The sequence below is a fragment of the Coregonus clupeaformis genome, chromosome 9 (assembly GCF_020615455.1).
Source record: "Coregonus clupeaformis isolate EN_2021a chromosome 9, ASM2061545v1, whole genome shotgun sequence".
Taxonomy (NCBI): Eukaryota; Metazoa; Chordata; class Actinopteri; order Salmoniformes; family Salmonidae; genus Coregonus; species Coregonus clupeaformis.
This window is the reverse complement of record NC_059200.1, coordinates 46,623,856-46,642,149: the sequence shown is the minus strand read 5'-3', so window position 1 is coordinate 46,642,149 and position 18,294 is coordinate 46,623,856. Positions and strand designations below refer to the sequence as shown.

At 41.5% G+C, this 18,294-nt stretch overlaps 1 protein-coding gene across 2 annotated transcripts in view; it reads right to left on the bottom strand.

Annotated features, from left to right (window-relative positions):
* LOC121574036 (glucocorticoid receptor) overlaps nt 1–17,628 on the bottom strand; it is a 94,176-nt gene extending 76,548 nt beyond the window's left edge. Inside the window, exons 1-2 of one of the 2 annotated variants that reach the window (XM_041886568.2) lie at nt 16,431–17,628; nt 976–2,075 (exon numbers count right to left, since the gene is read on the bottom strand). In XM_041886568.2, the coding sequence (XP_041742502.1) occupies nt 976–2,063 (1,088 nt within the window). In that variant the 5' untranslated portion in view covers nt 2,064–2,075; nt 16,431–17,628. The remainder of the gene's footprint in view (nt 1–975; nt 2,076–16,430) is intronic. The other variant, XM_041886567.2, reaches the window with a different exon arrangement.
* Between the last annotated feature and the right edge of the window lie 666 nt (nt 17,629–18,294).

Sequence of the window (18,294 nt, the reverse complement as noted above, 5' to 3'; positions counted from 1 at the left end):
TCAGTGTAGTATTTCAGGAATTTTACGCAGTACATTAAAAACCTATATCTCACTCGGATGTGGTGGATGCTATAGAACTTTGCTGAGAAAGTACAATGAGCCCTCACAATGTGACCTCGGATGAGACAGAGATGTATGGGGATAAATAGCAAGTAAAAACTCTGGAAGTGTGTCCATTTTAATCTCTGAATGAGCAGCAGCTTGAGCAAACACAGATGGGAAGCATAAACTTGTTTGCTCAAGGGCTTAATGACATGTTACTCCATTAAATGTTAGCCTCTGCAGTTGCAAGCCTACACATACAGTCAATCAACCCACACATTTGCAGTGATGTACCGTCACATCCTTCCTCTCCCCAGTATCATTGCTCCTGATCCACGGTAAGGGTAGCAAAGGCAGAAATCTTCAAACTGAGGAATTTGTGTGTGCCTTTTGGGACCAAGCAGAACTCAGCAGGGGCCATGTGTTTGTGCTGAAGGCGGTTTGAAGAGGCAAGGCAGCACACCAAAGCAGATCTGTACACGTGGCCACCCAGCTGACAACGCGCCCTGTCTACTCTGACTCATATTGACAAATTAGTGCATTTGCAATAGGGCAACTGCAACAAAATGAGAGGTTGACGTGTGCCAGATCAATTCAGATTCATTTTTTATGTAACAGGTCTTCACCCATACACATTCAGACAGTGCTTCCATTTTATAATGCAAAAGGCAACAACGCTGGGAATTGTGTGAAACTGAAACTAAATAATCTGTATAAATCTGACACGTGATAAATGTGGTGCACCAAACTGGTTAAAGACAATTCCCGTGGCTTACAAGGTAATCTCTCTCTAAAAGGATGTTTCAGATTCAGTGATGTTCAAATTAAAATCTATTTATATTCCTAAAATCAAGCCTTATTCATAAATCATTCAATGTTAAATCATTAAAAAGTGCACACAGTACATTAAACCATGCGTAATAAGTGACTTACCTGCTGAAGCTGACAAGAAAGGATGAGCTGGATGGAGTTGACATCCCTGATCCATCCCCAAATCCATTGCCTCTGTTCCAGCCATCACTGACTGAGGGCAGTGGCGGATAAAGGCCAAAGACAGGCTTCTGATCCTGTTGTATACTCACTGCCGTCGATGTGTTTGCGCTGTAGTGGTAACTCAGTCCACTCATGGAGTCCACCGAGCTGTGGGTACCAGGTATGTCCAGGCTGGATATCTGACAGTAGCTCTGGTGCTCGTTCTCCTGCTTGATTACCCCTGGGGTGTAAAGATGGATGAAGGAGGTGTCAGCGTCCTTCTCTGTCTTGATGACAGGCATGGAGATGCCTGGCCCCAGTAGCTGCTGCTGCTGGTCCGCGCCATTCACATTTTTACAGTTTCCCCCACTGCTACTGACTATGGGCTTGGTTTCCATGTTGCCGTCACCGAGCAGGGCATCATCCACTGACAGGGAGGAAAGGAAAGCGGCCTCGTCAGCCAGGTAAAACTCATTCAGGTCAGACAGAGAGCCAGGCAAGTCCAAATCCTGCAGAATGTCCAGCGAATTGTCGTTGCTATCCAAGTCCTTCAGTGACTGTCCAAAGCTGACTGTCCCCATGTTAAGCCTGTCCTTATCCATGGGTGAAAAGTCCTCTGTTTTCAGCGGGAAAAGGTCATTAGGACATTCAAGTACTGAGCTCCCCGGGGTGTTGGATCGATTCAAATCTGAAATACTCTCTTCCAACAGAGCAAAGTTCTCAAACAGCTGCTGCTGTTGTTGATTCTGCTGCTGTTTCTGTGTGTGCTGCATTCTCAGGGCCTTGCCCATTACCTTCACTTCAGCCTCCTCTATAGTGAGTCCCATGGAGGCTGTCCCTGCTGTGGAGCGCTCACCCTGAGTCTTAGTGACATTCAGTCCGTTGGAGGAGTCTCTGGCTGGAGGCTGGGGTGTGGAGCCAGGCAGATGCATCACGGAGGTTAATGTGGTGGACTTGGAACCGCCTGCTTTACCTGAGAAGCTTCCCTCTTCACCTCTCTCTAAGCGCTTGTCCTGGTTATTGCTGTGTTTCAGTCCACCTCGATCCATTTCTTGATCCTGCTTGACACACACAGGGATGAAAGCACTGGTTTAGAAAGTGCTTGTAATTCAATTCAAAACAGCAACAGAGACTGATAATTAAAATGCACACCGAAGTTATAGGTAAAAAATGTCTGAATTGAAATGGGCACTGTTATTTACAATGTTTCATTTATACAATGCAATCATTTCAACGCACATATTTGATCTTTAAACCACATGATCACATCTCTCCTGGCTTCTACATGACTGACACAATATGACAGCAGTGTAAATAATATTCCAATGTTGTAGCTACATGTCATGACCACCAATAAACTAGCAAAAAATACCAGAAATCAGAGGTGTAGCCTATAATGTAGACATTTGAAACAGTGTTAACCTTAAAGGATTTATTTTTTATGTAAATGGCATGTCCATTTTGTTAGACTCAGGCGATACTTTTCCATGTGCAAGAATGAGTATCACTTAAGTCTAACAAAATGGAATATAACGTTGAGGATAAAGTTCGGAATTACACAATTGAATATGTACAACATCTAAAGATCTGCATCACTATACTGAAAGCTTTGGCATTTCTAAAAGGACATGAGTGCTTTTGGAGTCTTTGTTCATGTTCATCCATTGACCCCATACTGCATAACGAGCAACAAGTATTTTGCTGGTGGGGTAAGTTTCTCAAAACTAAAGCTGTGTTCGAATACCCATACTAACATACTGTATACTACATAGTTAATGAGTATATACTATTAGTTCATTTTAGAATACTGTAAACAAACGGTATCCTTTCAGTTGAGCGTACTATCGCTTCGCCTGTCTACCAGAAGTTGATGCTGTTGCTATGCAACCACTTGCTAGCATAACAAATCACTAGCTAGACATTTTACCACTCGGGTATGTTCTTAAATTCAATCTGGAGTGCCAGAGTAAGCTCTGGGCGTTCATAAATTCAGAGCGTTTCACTCTCGGAGCATTCAGAGCGCACACTGGACGCTCTGGCCGAGGAGTAGGGTTGATTCGAGCGTGCTGACCTTACAAGGCAGTCAAGCACCCAAGCTATCTGGCTAACGTTGGCTAGCTTGCTAGCTACTTCCAGACACAAATGAGAGAACACCTCACTCTGACCATTTTACTCGCCGTAGCAGAGCTGGTTAGGCTGTTTTTATGTTATCCAGAGCGTTGGTAAAGTTAACTGTGCTGCTGGCAACAATTTAATCACGCTTTTTTGCCAACGTTTATTGACACCAGCCATATTCAACGGGTGTTTAGCGTTCGTAAATTCATCACTTATTCTGCACTCTGGTACACTCAGACGAGAGTGCTCTGAAATCAGAGTAGATAGCCAGAGCAAATTTACGAAAGCACACGAATGTCCATTGAGAACGTACAACGACTGTACCACTTAGCTAAGTTAATAATGACGGGAATAATCAAGTCAATAAACGTTGGGTAGTTAGTTAGATAGCACATAGTTAATATACTGGCAAGTTTTATGTATTAGTAGCCAGCCAACTAACGCATTAGGTAGCTAGCTAACATACAGGTACATACTGCTGTAATGATATGCTATGTGGTTCGTAAGGATAGCCTAGCTAACAAATTGTCAGCCAACATAACGTGTAAGTTAACTTATTTGAAAAGTAATTACTTTATTACATTGCTCAACATTTTCTTAACATTTGTCATAATTAGTAAAATAAATGAATTTGTATCTGCTCTCGTTGAACTTCGGCTGCATATTTTCCGCCATTTAATTCAAATCTGAAAACTATGTGAAGCCACGCCCATTTTCAGAAGAATTGCATTATGGTTCCCTAAAAGCACGGAAAGTGTCCACTACTTGTATACTTCGTATTTTGGCGAATGTAGTACCACATCCGGGAACTTTTGGCCTACTATATCCATACTATGACCAATAAGCATACTATATACTCAATTTACGTCACAAATAGCACGGTTAGTACGGTTAGTATGAGTATTCGAACACAGCTCAAGTCAGTGTTTCCGCTAGGATTTTTTTCAGCAGAGGTGGGGGGGGTAGGGAGCTCTTTGCTGGGGGGCTCTGGGGACCTCAGAACGACTGAGGTCACTTCCGGTGACTTTCAAAAAACACATACTACTCTAAAATGCATGAAAATGTAATTATGTTAACACCATCTGAAATATAACTGATGGCCGCCACTGCACTGTAGGGAGGGAGATGAGGAGCAAGTGGTGGCTGTATGCTCGTGGCTCACATTCGCACCACTGCTCGCTCTGTTTGCTACAAATATCCACTGTAACTCGACACTGATCATAAAGGGATAGTGCGAGGTTTTGGCAATTATAACCCTTTTCTACTATCCCAGAGTCAGATGAACTCATGGATACAATTTTTATGTCTCTGCGTGCAGTTTGAAGTAAGTTGAAACTATTTTCGCAAGCCATTGCTAACTAGCGTTAGCAGAATGACTGGAAGAGTCTACAGGAACAGCTAGCATGCTAAATGAATATAGGAAAAACACTGCAAGTGAAATCACAAAAAAAGTGTCTGTACACTTCTATAACATGCAATATACACCCAGTGGTGGAAAAAGTACACAATTGTCATACTTGAGTAAAAGTAAAGATACCTTAATAGAAAATGACTCAAGTAAAAGTGAAAGTCACCCAGTAAAATACTACTTGAGTAAAAGTTTAAACATTTTGGTTATAAATATACTTAAGTATGAAATGTAAATGCAATTGCTAAAATATACTTAAGTATCAAAAGTACTAATAATTTTACATTCCTTATATTAAGCAAACCAGACGGCACAATTTCCTTGTTTTTTAAATATACAGATAGCCAGGGGCACACTCCAACACTCAGACATGATTTACAAACAAAGCATTTGTGTTTAGTGAGTCCGCCAGATCAGAGGCATTAGGAATGACCAGGGATGTTCTCTTGATAAGTGTTTGAATTGGACCATTTTCTGTCCCGCTAAGCATTTAAAATTTAACGAGTACTTTTGGGTCAGGGAAAATGTATGGAGTAAAAAGTACATTATTTTCTTTAGAAATGTAGTTAAATAAAAGTTGTCAAAAAATATAAATAGTAAAGTAAAGTACAGATACCCCCAAAAACTACTTAAGTTGTACTTTAAAGTATTTTTACTTAAGCACTTTACACCACTGTATACACTGAACTAAAATATAAAATGCAACATGTAAAGTGCTTACGTAAGGTGAAGAAGAATGTTTCATGAGCTGAAATAAAAAAATCCCAGAAATGTCCCATACGCACAAGAAACTAATTTCTCAATAAAAGGCCTCTTTAAAAATGTGCAGTTTTGTCACAACACAATGCCACAGATGTCTCAAGATTTGAGGGAGCGTGGAATTGGCATGCTGACTGCAGGAATGTTCACCAGAGCTGTTGCCAGAGAATTTAACGTTAATTTTTCTACCATAAGCTGCCTCCAACGTCGTTTTAGAGAATTTGGCAGTACGTCCAACCGGCCTCACAACCGCAGACCACGTGTAAACACGCCAGCCCAGGACCTCCGCATCCGGCTTCTTCATCCTGCGGGATTCTGATTGGCTTGGCCCCGCAGTGGGTGGGCCTGGCTGTCAAGTGGGTGGGCCTATGCCCTCCAAAGCCCACCCATGGTTGTACCCCTGCCCAGTCATGTGAAATCCATAGATTAGGGCCTAATTTATGTATTTCAATTGACTGATTTCCTTATATGAACTGTAACTCAGTAAAATCTTTGAAATTGTTGCATGTTGCGTTTATATTTTTGTTCAGTGTACATAAAAAAGAAATGATTTGGTTAAAAAAGTGGTCCTTTAATACGCTGATAAACAGAATGTCACCCTGAGGGATTCTCAACTGCACAGATTGGAGGCATGCCAAGTGCAAGTCTTCTGACTGTGGCCTGTATTTAGGGCTGGACGGTATAACGTATTTGACTACTTTATATACACCGGTATTGATGCACGGACTGTTTTTTTTTTTTTTACCATCTATCACCGCCATTGCTCGTTGACCAAAGCCTATGGGGAAATTAATGGGGGTTTTGTAGTGTTTTTGGATAAACGCCAAAAATAAGGGACGTGGTAAACACAGGCTTAGGAGATCATATACGTTTTGTTCGGAGAATCTACATCAGCTAACGTCACTTCGTGAATTTTGAAGCATTTACGTAATCAAAACAAGCACATAAAGGCTTCATAATTCATAAAGGCCATGTTAACTGGCTGATATAATCCCAAAGAACAAAATGTATAAGATCTAGGCTAACTTGTAGCAGCCACAATGTTATTTATCATCCCATATCACAGTGCCTGTCTTGACTGGAGTAGCCTAGAGATCGCTAGCTAGGCTTATTGAGGCCACATGCTGCGCTTTCTCCCCAACCCCATTCAGATAAAACAACCTACCTGTTGGTAGGAGTGGGCGATATACCGGTTTGATAGTAAAAACCGGTATTGTGCCGCGCCATGATATGGATTTAGCAATATCATGGATACCGCGATTTATTCAGAATTCATAAATTCGAATTTTGCATCAATATTTTTTTGTTCCAAATTTCAACTGAGTGATAGTACTAAGTAGCTACATCTTTTTTTTTTTTTTTTTATCCAACCTTTCTTGGTTCTTACGAATAAAAGAATGTATGTTAATATGTTGACCTATTTTTATGAGCGCACGTCGCATGCACTTGTTGCACGCATGTAGTGCTAGCAACAAAGAAGTGTGCAGGCAGCTGCAGTTAGGAGGCAGGTTAACTATTGGGGGAAAACTTTACAATCCAGGATGAGCGAAAACACAGAAATTGATGTTGCTCAAGAGCAGGAGGATAAATTGGTTAAGAAGAAAGGGGGCACCTCTGTTGTTTGGAACTGGTTTGGCTTTAAAATCTCCGACCCCGACCAAAACACTACCCTATGCAAGTTGTGTCGTCGTGTTGTCTTAGCAAAAGGTGGAAACACGACCAACCTGTTCACAGGTTTTTTACATATCTACGGACCGTAGCCAAAACAAACACACGTATTTGAATTTGTAATTACCTTATTTTCTTTATCTCCTGTTATTTTTTATTTAATTTTACTTAATATCTAATTTAATATATATATATATATATATATATATATATATATATATATATATATATATATATATATATATATATATATATATATATAGGCCTACCTACCTCATGTTTACGGAATGCATGTTTGCACAATACAAATAAAAACTTTTCAGGTCCATACGGTCCAATGCCTCACTCTTTCTGGTTATATAAGGTTCAAATACATATTTTTCCTTAACTAATATAATTTAACCAAGAAGGGATATTAAAATGTGATTCATATTTTTTTACGTCATATATCGTGATATCATATCGATATCGTCTGGACAGTGGAAAATATCGTGATATGAATTTTAGCTCATATCGCCCACCCCTACCTGTTGGTTGCTCTTTGTAGCCTACTCCTTCTAATTTCACCAACTTTTAATTCCTTAATTTTATTCCATCTTGCTTTGCATTAGTGAACCATCACTCCACTTGCTACACATTGAGCCTCTTTGCCGCTTTGATTGGCCAACATAAACAACAAGCTACACATGAAGGATACCGGTCTTTTTAATGAGACTCACTGTGCACGTAAAAAAAAAAAACACATCGAAAGGTTTGTTTTATTAAATTAATAATTTGAAATGTCATGGTATATCCTTGTAACAATGTCACATGGAAGTTTATTTAATTTAGAAAAACTATTTTTAGTGTTAAAATCAGGTTAAAATCTGAAATTAATACTCACGAGTATTCGGATACAAATGTGGATATTCAAATATTCAATTAACCGTGTGCATCCCGAATAAGATCTCCTAAGCCTGTGTTTACCTCAGACCTTTTTTGGGGCATTTATCCCAAAACCCCACTCTTTCCCCATTAATTTCTCCTAAGGATGTGCAAAAAGTGAAGTCATCCTTTAATACGCTGATAGTTTGAAACGATTGGGCCTCTCTGAGCTGGATCTGTCTGAGCTGACTTCTGTCTCTCTCTCTCTGTGTGTGTGTGTGTGTGTGTATTTTGTTCAAAATTCTTCAAGCGCTGTCAAATTGGTTGTTGATCATTGTTAAGACAACCATTTTTCAGGTCTTGCCATAAGCTTTTCAAGTAGATTTAAGTCAAAACTATAACTAGGCAGCTCAGGAACATTCACTGTCTTCTTGGTAAGCAACTCCAGTGAGATTTGGCCTTGTGTTTTAGGTTATTGTCCTGCTGAAAGGTGAATTAATCTCCCAGTGTCTGGTGGAAAGCAGACAACCAGGTTATCTAGAATTTTGCCTGTGGTTAGCCCAATATATTTTTTATCCTGAAAAACTCCCCAGTCCCATAACATGATGCATTCACCTCAATGCTTGAAAATATTAAGAGTGGTACTCAGTAATGCGTTGTATTTGCCACAAACATAACACAGCCTGTCGTTTCCAATGGGAACAAATTAGTAATAGTGGGCAAAACAAACAAGGAGGTGGGCAGAACCAAGCACGAGCTAGCAAGATCCTATTGGCGTGTTCTAGCATGCATTTGCCTATTTCCGTTAGGGAAATTCGCCTTTGCACTCCTTCTAAACAACGCCATTTTTTTTTACAAACTTTGGCAAATGGTAAAGTCTACAAAACTTTGTCCTCTCTGTTCGTAACAGATTCTAGTTTTGGGAACAGAAAACTGTATTGAGATCAAATGTTTCATCAATGAGAAAATGTGCAGAATGTCGGCCAAAATTCTTCCACTGCTGGCCACTGGGCTTCCTCTCACTACCATATTTGGTAGTGAGTGGAAATGCCAAGCGGATGCTTCACATTAGGGCTGTTGCCGAAAACAACAACAAAATATTGGTTGACCGAGAGTAGTCTGTTCTTTCGACAATCGATTGGTCAAAATATTAAAACACGTATTTTTCCATATGTAACAGTGTTGCTTCCGTCCCTCTCCTCGCCCCTACCTGGGCTTGAACAAGGGACCCTCTGCACACATCGACAACAGTCACCCTCGAAGCACCGTTACCCGTCGCTCCACAAAAGCCGCGGCCCTTGCAGAGCAAGGGAAACAACTACTTCAAGGTCTCAGAGTGAGTGACGTCACCGATTGAAACGCTACTAGTGCGCACCGCTAACTAGCTAGCCATTTCACACCGGTTACACATATATAGACACACCCTGTTTGAATAAAATCAACTATATGTAGGCTACTGAGCTTGTCTGATGCTTTAAGCACTATGATAAAAAAATTAAGACACACAAATGACTAAAGGGGGAGCCAGAGTTCAATATAGCCTAACCAGAAGAAAAAAACCTGTTCCAGACCTGACCCTAATCAAATCTAATTTAATTTGCCACATAAGCCGAATACAACAGGTGTAGACCTTACAGTGAAATGCTTACTTACAAGCCCTTAACCAACAATGAAGTTTTAAGAAGAAGAAAAAAATAAAGTGTTTAGTAAGATATAGATAAGTAAAAAATTAAAATAGCAAATAATTAAAGAGCAGCAGTAAAATAAAATAACAATAGGGAGGCTATATACAGGGGGTACCGATACAGAGTCAATGTGCGGGGGCATCGGTTAGTCAAGGTAATAGTTAAAGTGACTATGCATAGATAATAAACAGAGTAGCAGCAGCGTAAAAGAGGGGGTGGGGTGTCAATGCAAATAGTCCGGGTAGTCATTCCCACGGGCTGCCAGTATGAAAAATGTATGCACTCACCAATTGTAAATCGCTCTGGATAAGAGCGTCTGCTAAATGACTAAAATGTCAATTGGATCACTAAATGATTAGCTGTTCAGGAGTCTTATGGCTTGGGGGTAGAAGCTGTTAAGAAGCCTTTTGGACCTAGACATGGCGCTCCGGTACCACTTGCCGTGCGGAAGCAGAGAGAACAGTCTATGACTAGGGTGGCTGGAGTCTTGGACAATTTTTAGGGCCTTCCTCTGACACCGCCTGGTATAGAGGTCCTGGATGGCAGGAAGCTTGGCCCCAGTGATGTACTGGGGGGCTGTACGCACTACCCTCTGTAGTGCCTTGCGGTCGGAGGCCGAGCAGTTGCCATACCAGGCGGTGATGCAACCAGTCAGGATGCTCTATACCAGGCGGTGATGCAACCAGTCAGGATGCTCTCGATGGTGCAGCTGTAGAACTTTTTGAGGATCTGAGGACCCATGCCAAATATTTTCAGTCTCCTGAGGGGGAATAGGCTTTGTCATGCCCTCTTCACGACTGTCTTGGTGTGTTTGGACCATGATAGTTTGTTGGTGATGTGGACACCAAGGAACTTGAAGCTGTCAACCTGTTCCACTACAGCCCCATCGATGAGAATGGGGGCGTGCTCAGTCCTCTTTTTTTTTTTTTCCTGTAGTCAATAATCTTATCCCTTGTCTTGATCACGTTGAGGGAGAGGTTGAGGGAGAGGGGTGGTCCTCTGTAGCTCAACTGGTATAGCACAGCGCTTGTAACGCCAGGGTAGTGGGTTCGATCCCCAGGACCACCCATATGTAAAAATGTATGCACACATGACTAAGTCGCTTTGGATAAAAGTGTCTGCTAAATGGCATATTATTATTATTATTATTATTATTATTATTATTATTATTATAGGTTGTTGTCCTGGCACCACACGGCCAGGTCTCTGACCTCCTCCCTATATGCTGTCTCATCGTTGTCGGTGATCAGGCCTACCACTGTTGTGTCGTCGGCAAACTTAATGATGGTGTTGGAGTCGTGCCTGGCCATGCAGTCATGGGTGAACAGGGAATACAGGAGGAGAGTGAGCATGCACCCCTGAGTGGCCCACGTGTTGAAGATCAGCGTGGCAGATGTGTTGTTACCTACCCTTACCACCTGGGGGAGGCCCATCAGGAAGTCCAGGATCCAGTTGCAGAGGGAGGTATTTAGTCCCAGGGTCCTTAGCTTAGTGATGAGCTGAGGGCACTATAGTGTTGAACGCTGAGCTGTAGTCAATTAATAGCATTCTCACGTAGGTGTTCCTCTTGTCCAGGCGGGAAAGGGCAGTGTGGCGTGCAATAGAGATTGCATCATCTGTGGATCTGTTGGGGCGGTATGCAAATTGGAGTGGGTCTAGGGTTTCTGGGAGAATGGTGTTGATGTGAGCCATGACCAGCATTTCAAAGCACTTCATGGCTACAGACGTGAGTGCTACTGGTCGGTAGTCATTTGGGCAGGTTATCTTAGTGTTCTTGGGCACAGGGACTATGGTGGTCTGCTTGAAACATGTTGGTATTACAGACTCAGTCAGGGACATGTTGAAAATATCGGAGTACACGTCCTGGTAATCCGTCTGGCCCTGCGGCCTTGTGAATGTTGACCTGCTTATAAGTCTTACTCACATCGGCTACGGAGAGCGTGATCAGATAGTCATCCGGAACAGCTGATGCTCTCATGCATGCTTCAGTGTTGCTTGCCTCGAAGCGAGCATAGAAGTGATTTAGCTCGTCTGGTAGGCTTGTGTCACTGGGCAGCTCGCGGCGCTGCTTCCCTTTGTAGTCTGTAATAGTTTGCAAGCCCTGCCACATCCGATGAGCGTCGGAGCCGGTGTAGTACGATTTAATCTTAGTCCTGTATTGACTCTTTGCCTGTTTGATGGTTCAAAGGAGAGCAGGATTTCTTATAGGCGTCCGGGTTAGAGTCCCGCTCCTTGAAAGCGGCAGCTCTACCCTTTAGCTCAGTGCGGATGTTGCCTGTAATCCATGGCTTCAGGTTGGGGTATGTACGTACAGTCACTGTGGGGACGACGTCATCGATGCACTTATTGATGAAGCCAATGACTGATGTGGTGTACTCCTCAATGCTATCGGAAGAATCCCTGAATATATTCCAGTCTATGCTAGCGAAACAGTCCTGTAGCTTAGCATCTGCATCATCTGACCACTTCCTTATTTACCGAGTCACCGGTGCTTCCTGCTTTAGTTTTGCATATGAGCAGGAATCAGGAGGATAGAGTTATGGTCAGATTTGCCAAATGAAGGGCGAGGGAGAGCTTTGTACGCGTCTCTCTGTGTGGAGTAAAGGTGGTCTAGAGTTGTTTTTCCTCTGGTTGCACATTTAACATGCTGGTAGAAATGACGTAGAACAGATTTAAGTTTCCCTGCCTTAAAGACCCCGGCCACTAGGAGCGCTGCCTCTGGATGAGCGTTTTCTTGTTTACTTATGGCCTTGTACAGCTCATTGAGTACAATCTTAGTGCCAGCATCGGTTTGTGGTGGTAAATAGACAGCTAGGAAAAATATAGATGAAAACTCAAAAAATGATATCATATTTACATAAGTATTCAGACCCTTTACTCAGTACTTTGTTGAAGCACCTTTGGCAGCGATTACAGCCTCGAGTCTTCTTGGTTATGATGCTACAAGCTTGGCACACCTGTATTTGTGGAGTTTCTCCCATTCTTCTCCGCAAATCCTCTCAAGCTCTGTCAGGTTGGATGGGGAGCGTCGCTGCACAGCTATTTTCAGGTCTCTCCAGAGATGTTTGATCGGTTTCAAGTCCGGCGCTGGCTGGGCTACTCAAGGACATTCAGAGACTTGTCCCGAAGCAACTCCTGCGTTTTCTTGGCTGTCTGATTAGGATTGTTGTCCTGTTAGAAGTTGAACCTTCGCCCCAGTCTGAGGTCCTGAGTGCTCTGGAGCAGGTTTTCATCAAGGATCTCTCTGTACTTTGCTCCGTTCATCTTTCCCTCGATCCTGACTAGTCTTCCAGTCCCTGCCACTGAAAAACATCCCCACAGCATGATGCTGCCACCACCATGCTTCACCGTAGGGATGGTGCCAGGTTTCCTCCAGACGTGACGCTTGGCATTCAGGCCAAAGAGTTCAATCTTGGTTTCATCAGACCAGAGAATCTTGTTTCTCATGGTCTGAGAGACCTTTAAGTGCCTTTTGGCAAACTCCAAGCAGGCTGTCATGGTCCTTTTACTGAGGAGTGGCTTTCGTCTGGCCACTCTAATATAAAGGCCTGATTGGTTGAGTGCTGCAGAGATTGTTGTCCTTTTGGAAGGTTCTCCCATCTCCAAAGAGGAACTCTGGAGCTCTGTCAGATTGATCATTGGCCCTTCTCCCCCGATTGCTCAGTTTGGCCAGGCGTCCAGCTCTAGGAAGAGTCTTGGTGGTTCCAAACTTCTTCCATTTAAGAATGATGGAGGCCACCGTGTTCTTGGGGACATTCAATGCTACAGAAATGTTTTGGTACCCTTCCTCAGATCTGTGCTTCAACAATCCTGTCTCGGAGCTCTACGGACAATTCCTTCGACCTCCTGGCTTGGTTTTTGCTCTGGCATGCACTGTCAACTGTGGGACCTTATACATGACCGACCGGCTCGATCCGGTTTTACGTAGCAACATTTTTAATTGTGCTATTTACATTGGATAAAAGTAGAGACTCAGAGCTAGAAAATAGTATATCATACACTACAGTTGAGGAACAATGGGAAAGTAATTCTGATTTGAAAGTTGATAAACTTGTAACCTCACTTTTGAGAAAATGGCCTTTGAATGTTTTTGCCAACGTTTACTGACACCGGCCATATTTAACGGGTGTTGAGCGTTCGTAAATTCGTCAGCTATTCTGCGCTCTAGCACACAAACGAGTGTGCTCTGAAATCGGAGTAGATAGCCAGAGCCGAAGCTACGTCTATCAACAGCTGTCGCAGTGACATCATGAACATTCATGAAATGGATACTTGTATAGTGGAGTTTTTTGTTAAGACATGTAGCTATCTAGCTAAACAATAAACCATAATCCCAACTCATGACGTTACTACAATGCATGAATCTGCAGGTAGCTAACCAACCAGGTTCAATGTTAGCTAGCTAACATTAGCCTATAACTAGCAAAGCAAATGGCTCTGAATAATATTACTACACAGATCATACACGTAACGTTAGCTAGCTAGCTAACAGTACACTTTAACTTGAAATGAAAACGACATTCTGACAGAATTAGAAACGTGTAATATCTGAAAATGTAGCTAGCTAGACTATCTTACCCGTATACATGGATGGATGCTTCTCCCTCTCTGTCACAGATGCCATGGTTGCCCTTAGTTTGAAAATGTAATCCGGAGACCATCTCCTTAGATATCATACTCCAATCAAAACTCGGTCCTCCAGAAAGTGGAGAACAACACTTATGCATTTCTATTAAGCTTTATATATTTTTTAAAGCTGCGTTAGACAGGATTACCTACACATACTGACCAGCTCATGTTCTAGACAGAAGCGTGCTACATGGCAGACCAATCCGAACTCATCTCTCGGCATGTCCAGCCCACTCATTATCTCAGCCAATCATGGCTAGCGGGAAGGTTGCTGTCTTTTTCTGTGGCTAAACCAATTAGGCTCGTAATTTAACAATTGTATTCGTATTTACAGATGGCATACAAGTTTGTTATTAAGGCACATGAAAGTTGACGTTCCAGAAGGCATTTCTGCCAAAAAACGCATTTTGATTTAAAAAAAAACGTTTACATTCAAATGGCTCTCCTGTGAAGTAGTGACGCGCGACATACGCCAAGTTTCCAGAAACTAGTCACATCTAGACAGGTGTGTGCCTTTCCAAATCATGTCCAATCAATTTCATTTACCACAGGTGGACTCCAATCAAGTTGTAGAAACATCAAGGATCATCAATGGAAACAGGATGCAGCTGAGCTCAATTTCGAGTCTCATAGCAAAAGGTCTGAATAAGGTATTTCTTCTTTTTTATTTTTTGCAAACATTTCTAAAAACCTATTTTCACTTTGTCATTATGGGTATTGTGTGTAGATTAATGAGGACATGTTTTAATTTAATCCATTTTAGAATAAGACTAATGTAACAAAATGTGGAAAAAGGGAAGGGGTCTGAATACTTTCCGAATTCATTGGCTATGTCATAGCTAATTTGTAAACAACAAATATTGATACATTACTAGCTCAAACACAATCTTCTAAAATGACAAGTTAATTAGTGGGTGATGGTGATTTCAGAACCAAAGTAGGAGGACAAAAAACACACTACAAGCAGAAAAATACACACTACCGTTCAAAAGTTTGGGGTCACTTAGAAATAATTTTTTGTCCATTAAAATAACATCAAATTGATAAGAAATTCAGTGTAGACATTGTTAATGTTGTAAATGGCTATTGTAGCTGGAAACAGCTGATTTTTAATGGAATATCTACATAGGCGTACAGAGGCCCATTATCAGCAACCATCAGTCCTGTGTTCCAATGGCAAGTTGTGTTTTGCTAATCCAAGTTTATCATTTTAAAAGGCTAATTGATCATTAGAAAACCCTTTTGCAATTATGTTAGCACAGCTGAAAACTGTTGTGCTGATTAAAGAAGCAATACAATTGGCCTTCTTGAGACTAGTTGAGTATCTGGACGGTAGTGTATGTTTATGTTTTTATTGATATCAACAGAATAAACTAATTTGAATTACATACCTACAGTAGAAAAGAGAAGAATATCTTATTTCTAATGATGACAAATGTATTTCTCAACCAATTACACTCACTGGAGTATCTGACATAGGCTTTGAAAAAGCACATGCTAATAGGCTACCAGTGCAGCAAGTGCCACTGACTGCTGGCAAGCTTTCTTGACTTGAATATACATTTTTCACAACACATGGCTAACATGTGTTTAACCAGCTAAACAGCTGCTCTTAGCAAAAATGTGTTTGGAGTTATTACCTTTCTAGCAAGTTGGCTGTTTACACTTGCCCCAATTATGTGGGAAATCTATCTACCAAATCTATTCATTTTAAAATGTTGATTACTTATCCTTTCCATTATCATTCACCTGATGATAAGACATGTGAAAAATGATGGGGGGGGTCCCTGGTTGTCTGCAAGGGGGTCCCTGGCCAAGAAAAGGTTGAAGACCCCTGTTCTAGCTAGCTAAATATGAAGGGTCGCAGTGGTGCAACCTGTTGTTTGCGACTGGGAATTGCATCAAGTCAAACAGGAGAAAGTGATTATCAGACCATATAAACTAAAGTATGTACATGAAGCTTGTATGCTTAGTGTGGCTAATAAAATCACCAATGGGCTCAGGGATCGACATGGTGATATAATGCTCTACTGAGTCGCCTAATTTTTACACTGACAAGGAGGGCGTCGAACTACAGAATAGATAACACAGGGGTCACACTCCCTTATAGCTGAATCATTGCACAATAAAATATCTGCTAACGTTATGAGAGAACGTTACAGGATGTATGGCTGTAACAGATGTAGATAGCTAGATCATGCAAAACAGCTGCCAAATACAACAAACAAGATGCAATCAAATTACACATTCGATGAATAGAGGACATGTTACGTTATAGTTAATGTTACCTTTATCAGAAATGGGAGTTTTCCAAGCTAGATCATCTCCAGTCAGTTCGACTTTGCTGGGATTCTGAGCTCTATGGCTTCTAATCCGTCTTCACAGGAAATATTCCTCGTGCAACGCTGAATGGCTTGCTGCATTCCCCGCGAGACGAAAATATAGCTAGCTACAGTACAGCTAAAAAGTATTGATATAGCTAGCTAGCTCGTGCGCTGTTATTCCCCTGATCACGTAGCTAGCTACAGTTTATATCTGGGGCTGTCAAACGTTCAAAAACTACCAATCTACTGAACTCAGACAGTAAGCAAAAACAAACATGAATTCGTTAGCTATAAATTCTAAATTGATAACAGAATTGACATAACCAGCTTTCTATGATACAGTACAGTAGAATAATCCTTGACATTACATACTATCCAAGCTAGCAACCGTTAACGTTACAGTAGTTACAGATTAAAACGTTAGCTGGTGCTGCACATTAGCAAACTGAGGGCGGCTAGTTTGACACTTCACGGTAAACGCCCCTCTAAAGACAGACAGGACTACCGTTATACTCTAAAAAGCTGTCAAAAACACGGCTGCACACGTCGGCTGGCCTCTCAAGCCAATGTAGAAATAACATACTTATTCAGTAAACAAGCTAACTTGCAAATAAAAAACACTTTTAAAGTGTGTTCGATTTCGTGTAACGTTGCCTCTCTTTATCAAGTTACGCCAAACTCATCCATGCAACATTAGCAAGCTAATTTCGCTAGCTATTACCAATGGTAGCGAAGTTAGCTAACGTTAGTTATCGTTAGGTAGCTAGCTAGCTACTACCTTTCAAAACGTTGACTTTGCTAACGTTTGTCAAGAATGGCTAGTTATTATAACACATGATTAAGTGAGTTAAAACGTATCTGATGTTACTTGCGAATGACAACACATTGCTAACACGGTTGCTAGCCAATAAGTACGAAAAAATAGTCCTAGCTAGCCATAGCCAAACGGAGCGCGTACCACTCAACTTCAATGCAAGGAAACTTTGTAGACGACGTCCTTGAGGCGCGCTCCAGGTGACACTGCAGTATGTGAAGGTAACTAGCTATTCTAAACACAAACTAACAACGTTATATAGATACATTTCAGTTGGCACAATTTTGTAAACTTCAAGCAAAAGCACGGCAAACTGTGACTGACATGAAGAATTTAAATGGCGCAGCACAGTCCGTAGAATGTAGATAGAGGGGCAAGGGACCTATGTGAAGCTAACCACAATAAGGATTAGTCGGTTTGCCTTCAAAATAAAGGTCCCTCATTGAACGTAATGCAAACGGATACAAATAGTGGATTCATGCCATATTTGGAATAGATCATGCTAAACAAGGTTGAAATGTTGTTATAGAAATTCAACAAAAGACAATAATTAGTTAATTTGACCCAAAAAATATGTATCTGTTTAAATCACACTGTGGATGTATTAGACTTCAGAATTGCAATTGGGGCATACTTATATTTTACTGTACAGCCTTACCTATGGTTTGTGGATCCATGCAATGGGGTATCAGTCTACTCAGTGACACCCACAGAACACAATTGTGAAGAGTTTACACAAATATTAGCATCGTAGCTCTTATTGCGGGACTTTGACTATGGGAAATCACCTCTCCAGTCAGCCCATTGTACGTATTGACATTCATATTTTACTGTACAGCCTTACCTATGGATTGTGGATCCATGAAATGGAGTATCTGCCTACACAGTGACACCCACAGAACACAATTGTGAAGAGTTTACACAAATATTAGCATCGTAGCTCTTATTGCGGGACTTTGACTATGGGAAATCACCTCTCCAGTCAGCCCATTGTACGTATTGACATTCATATTT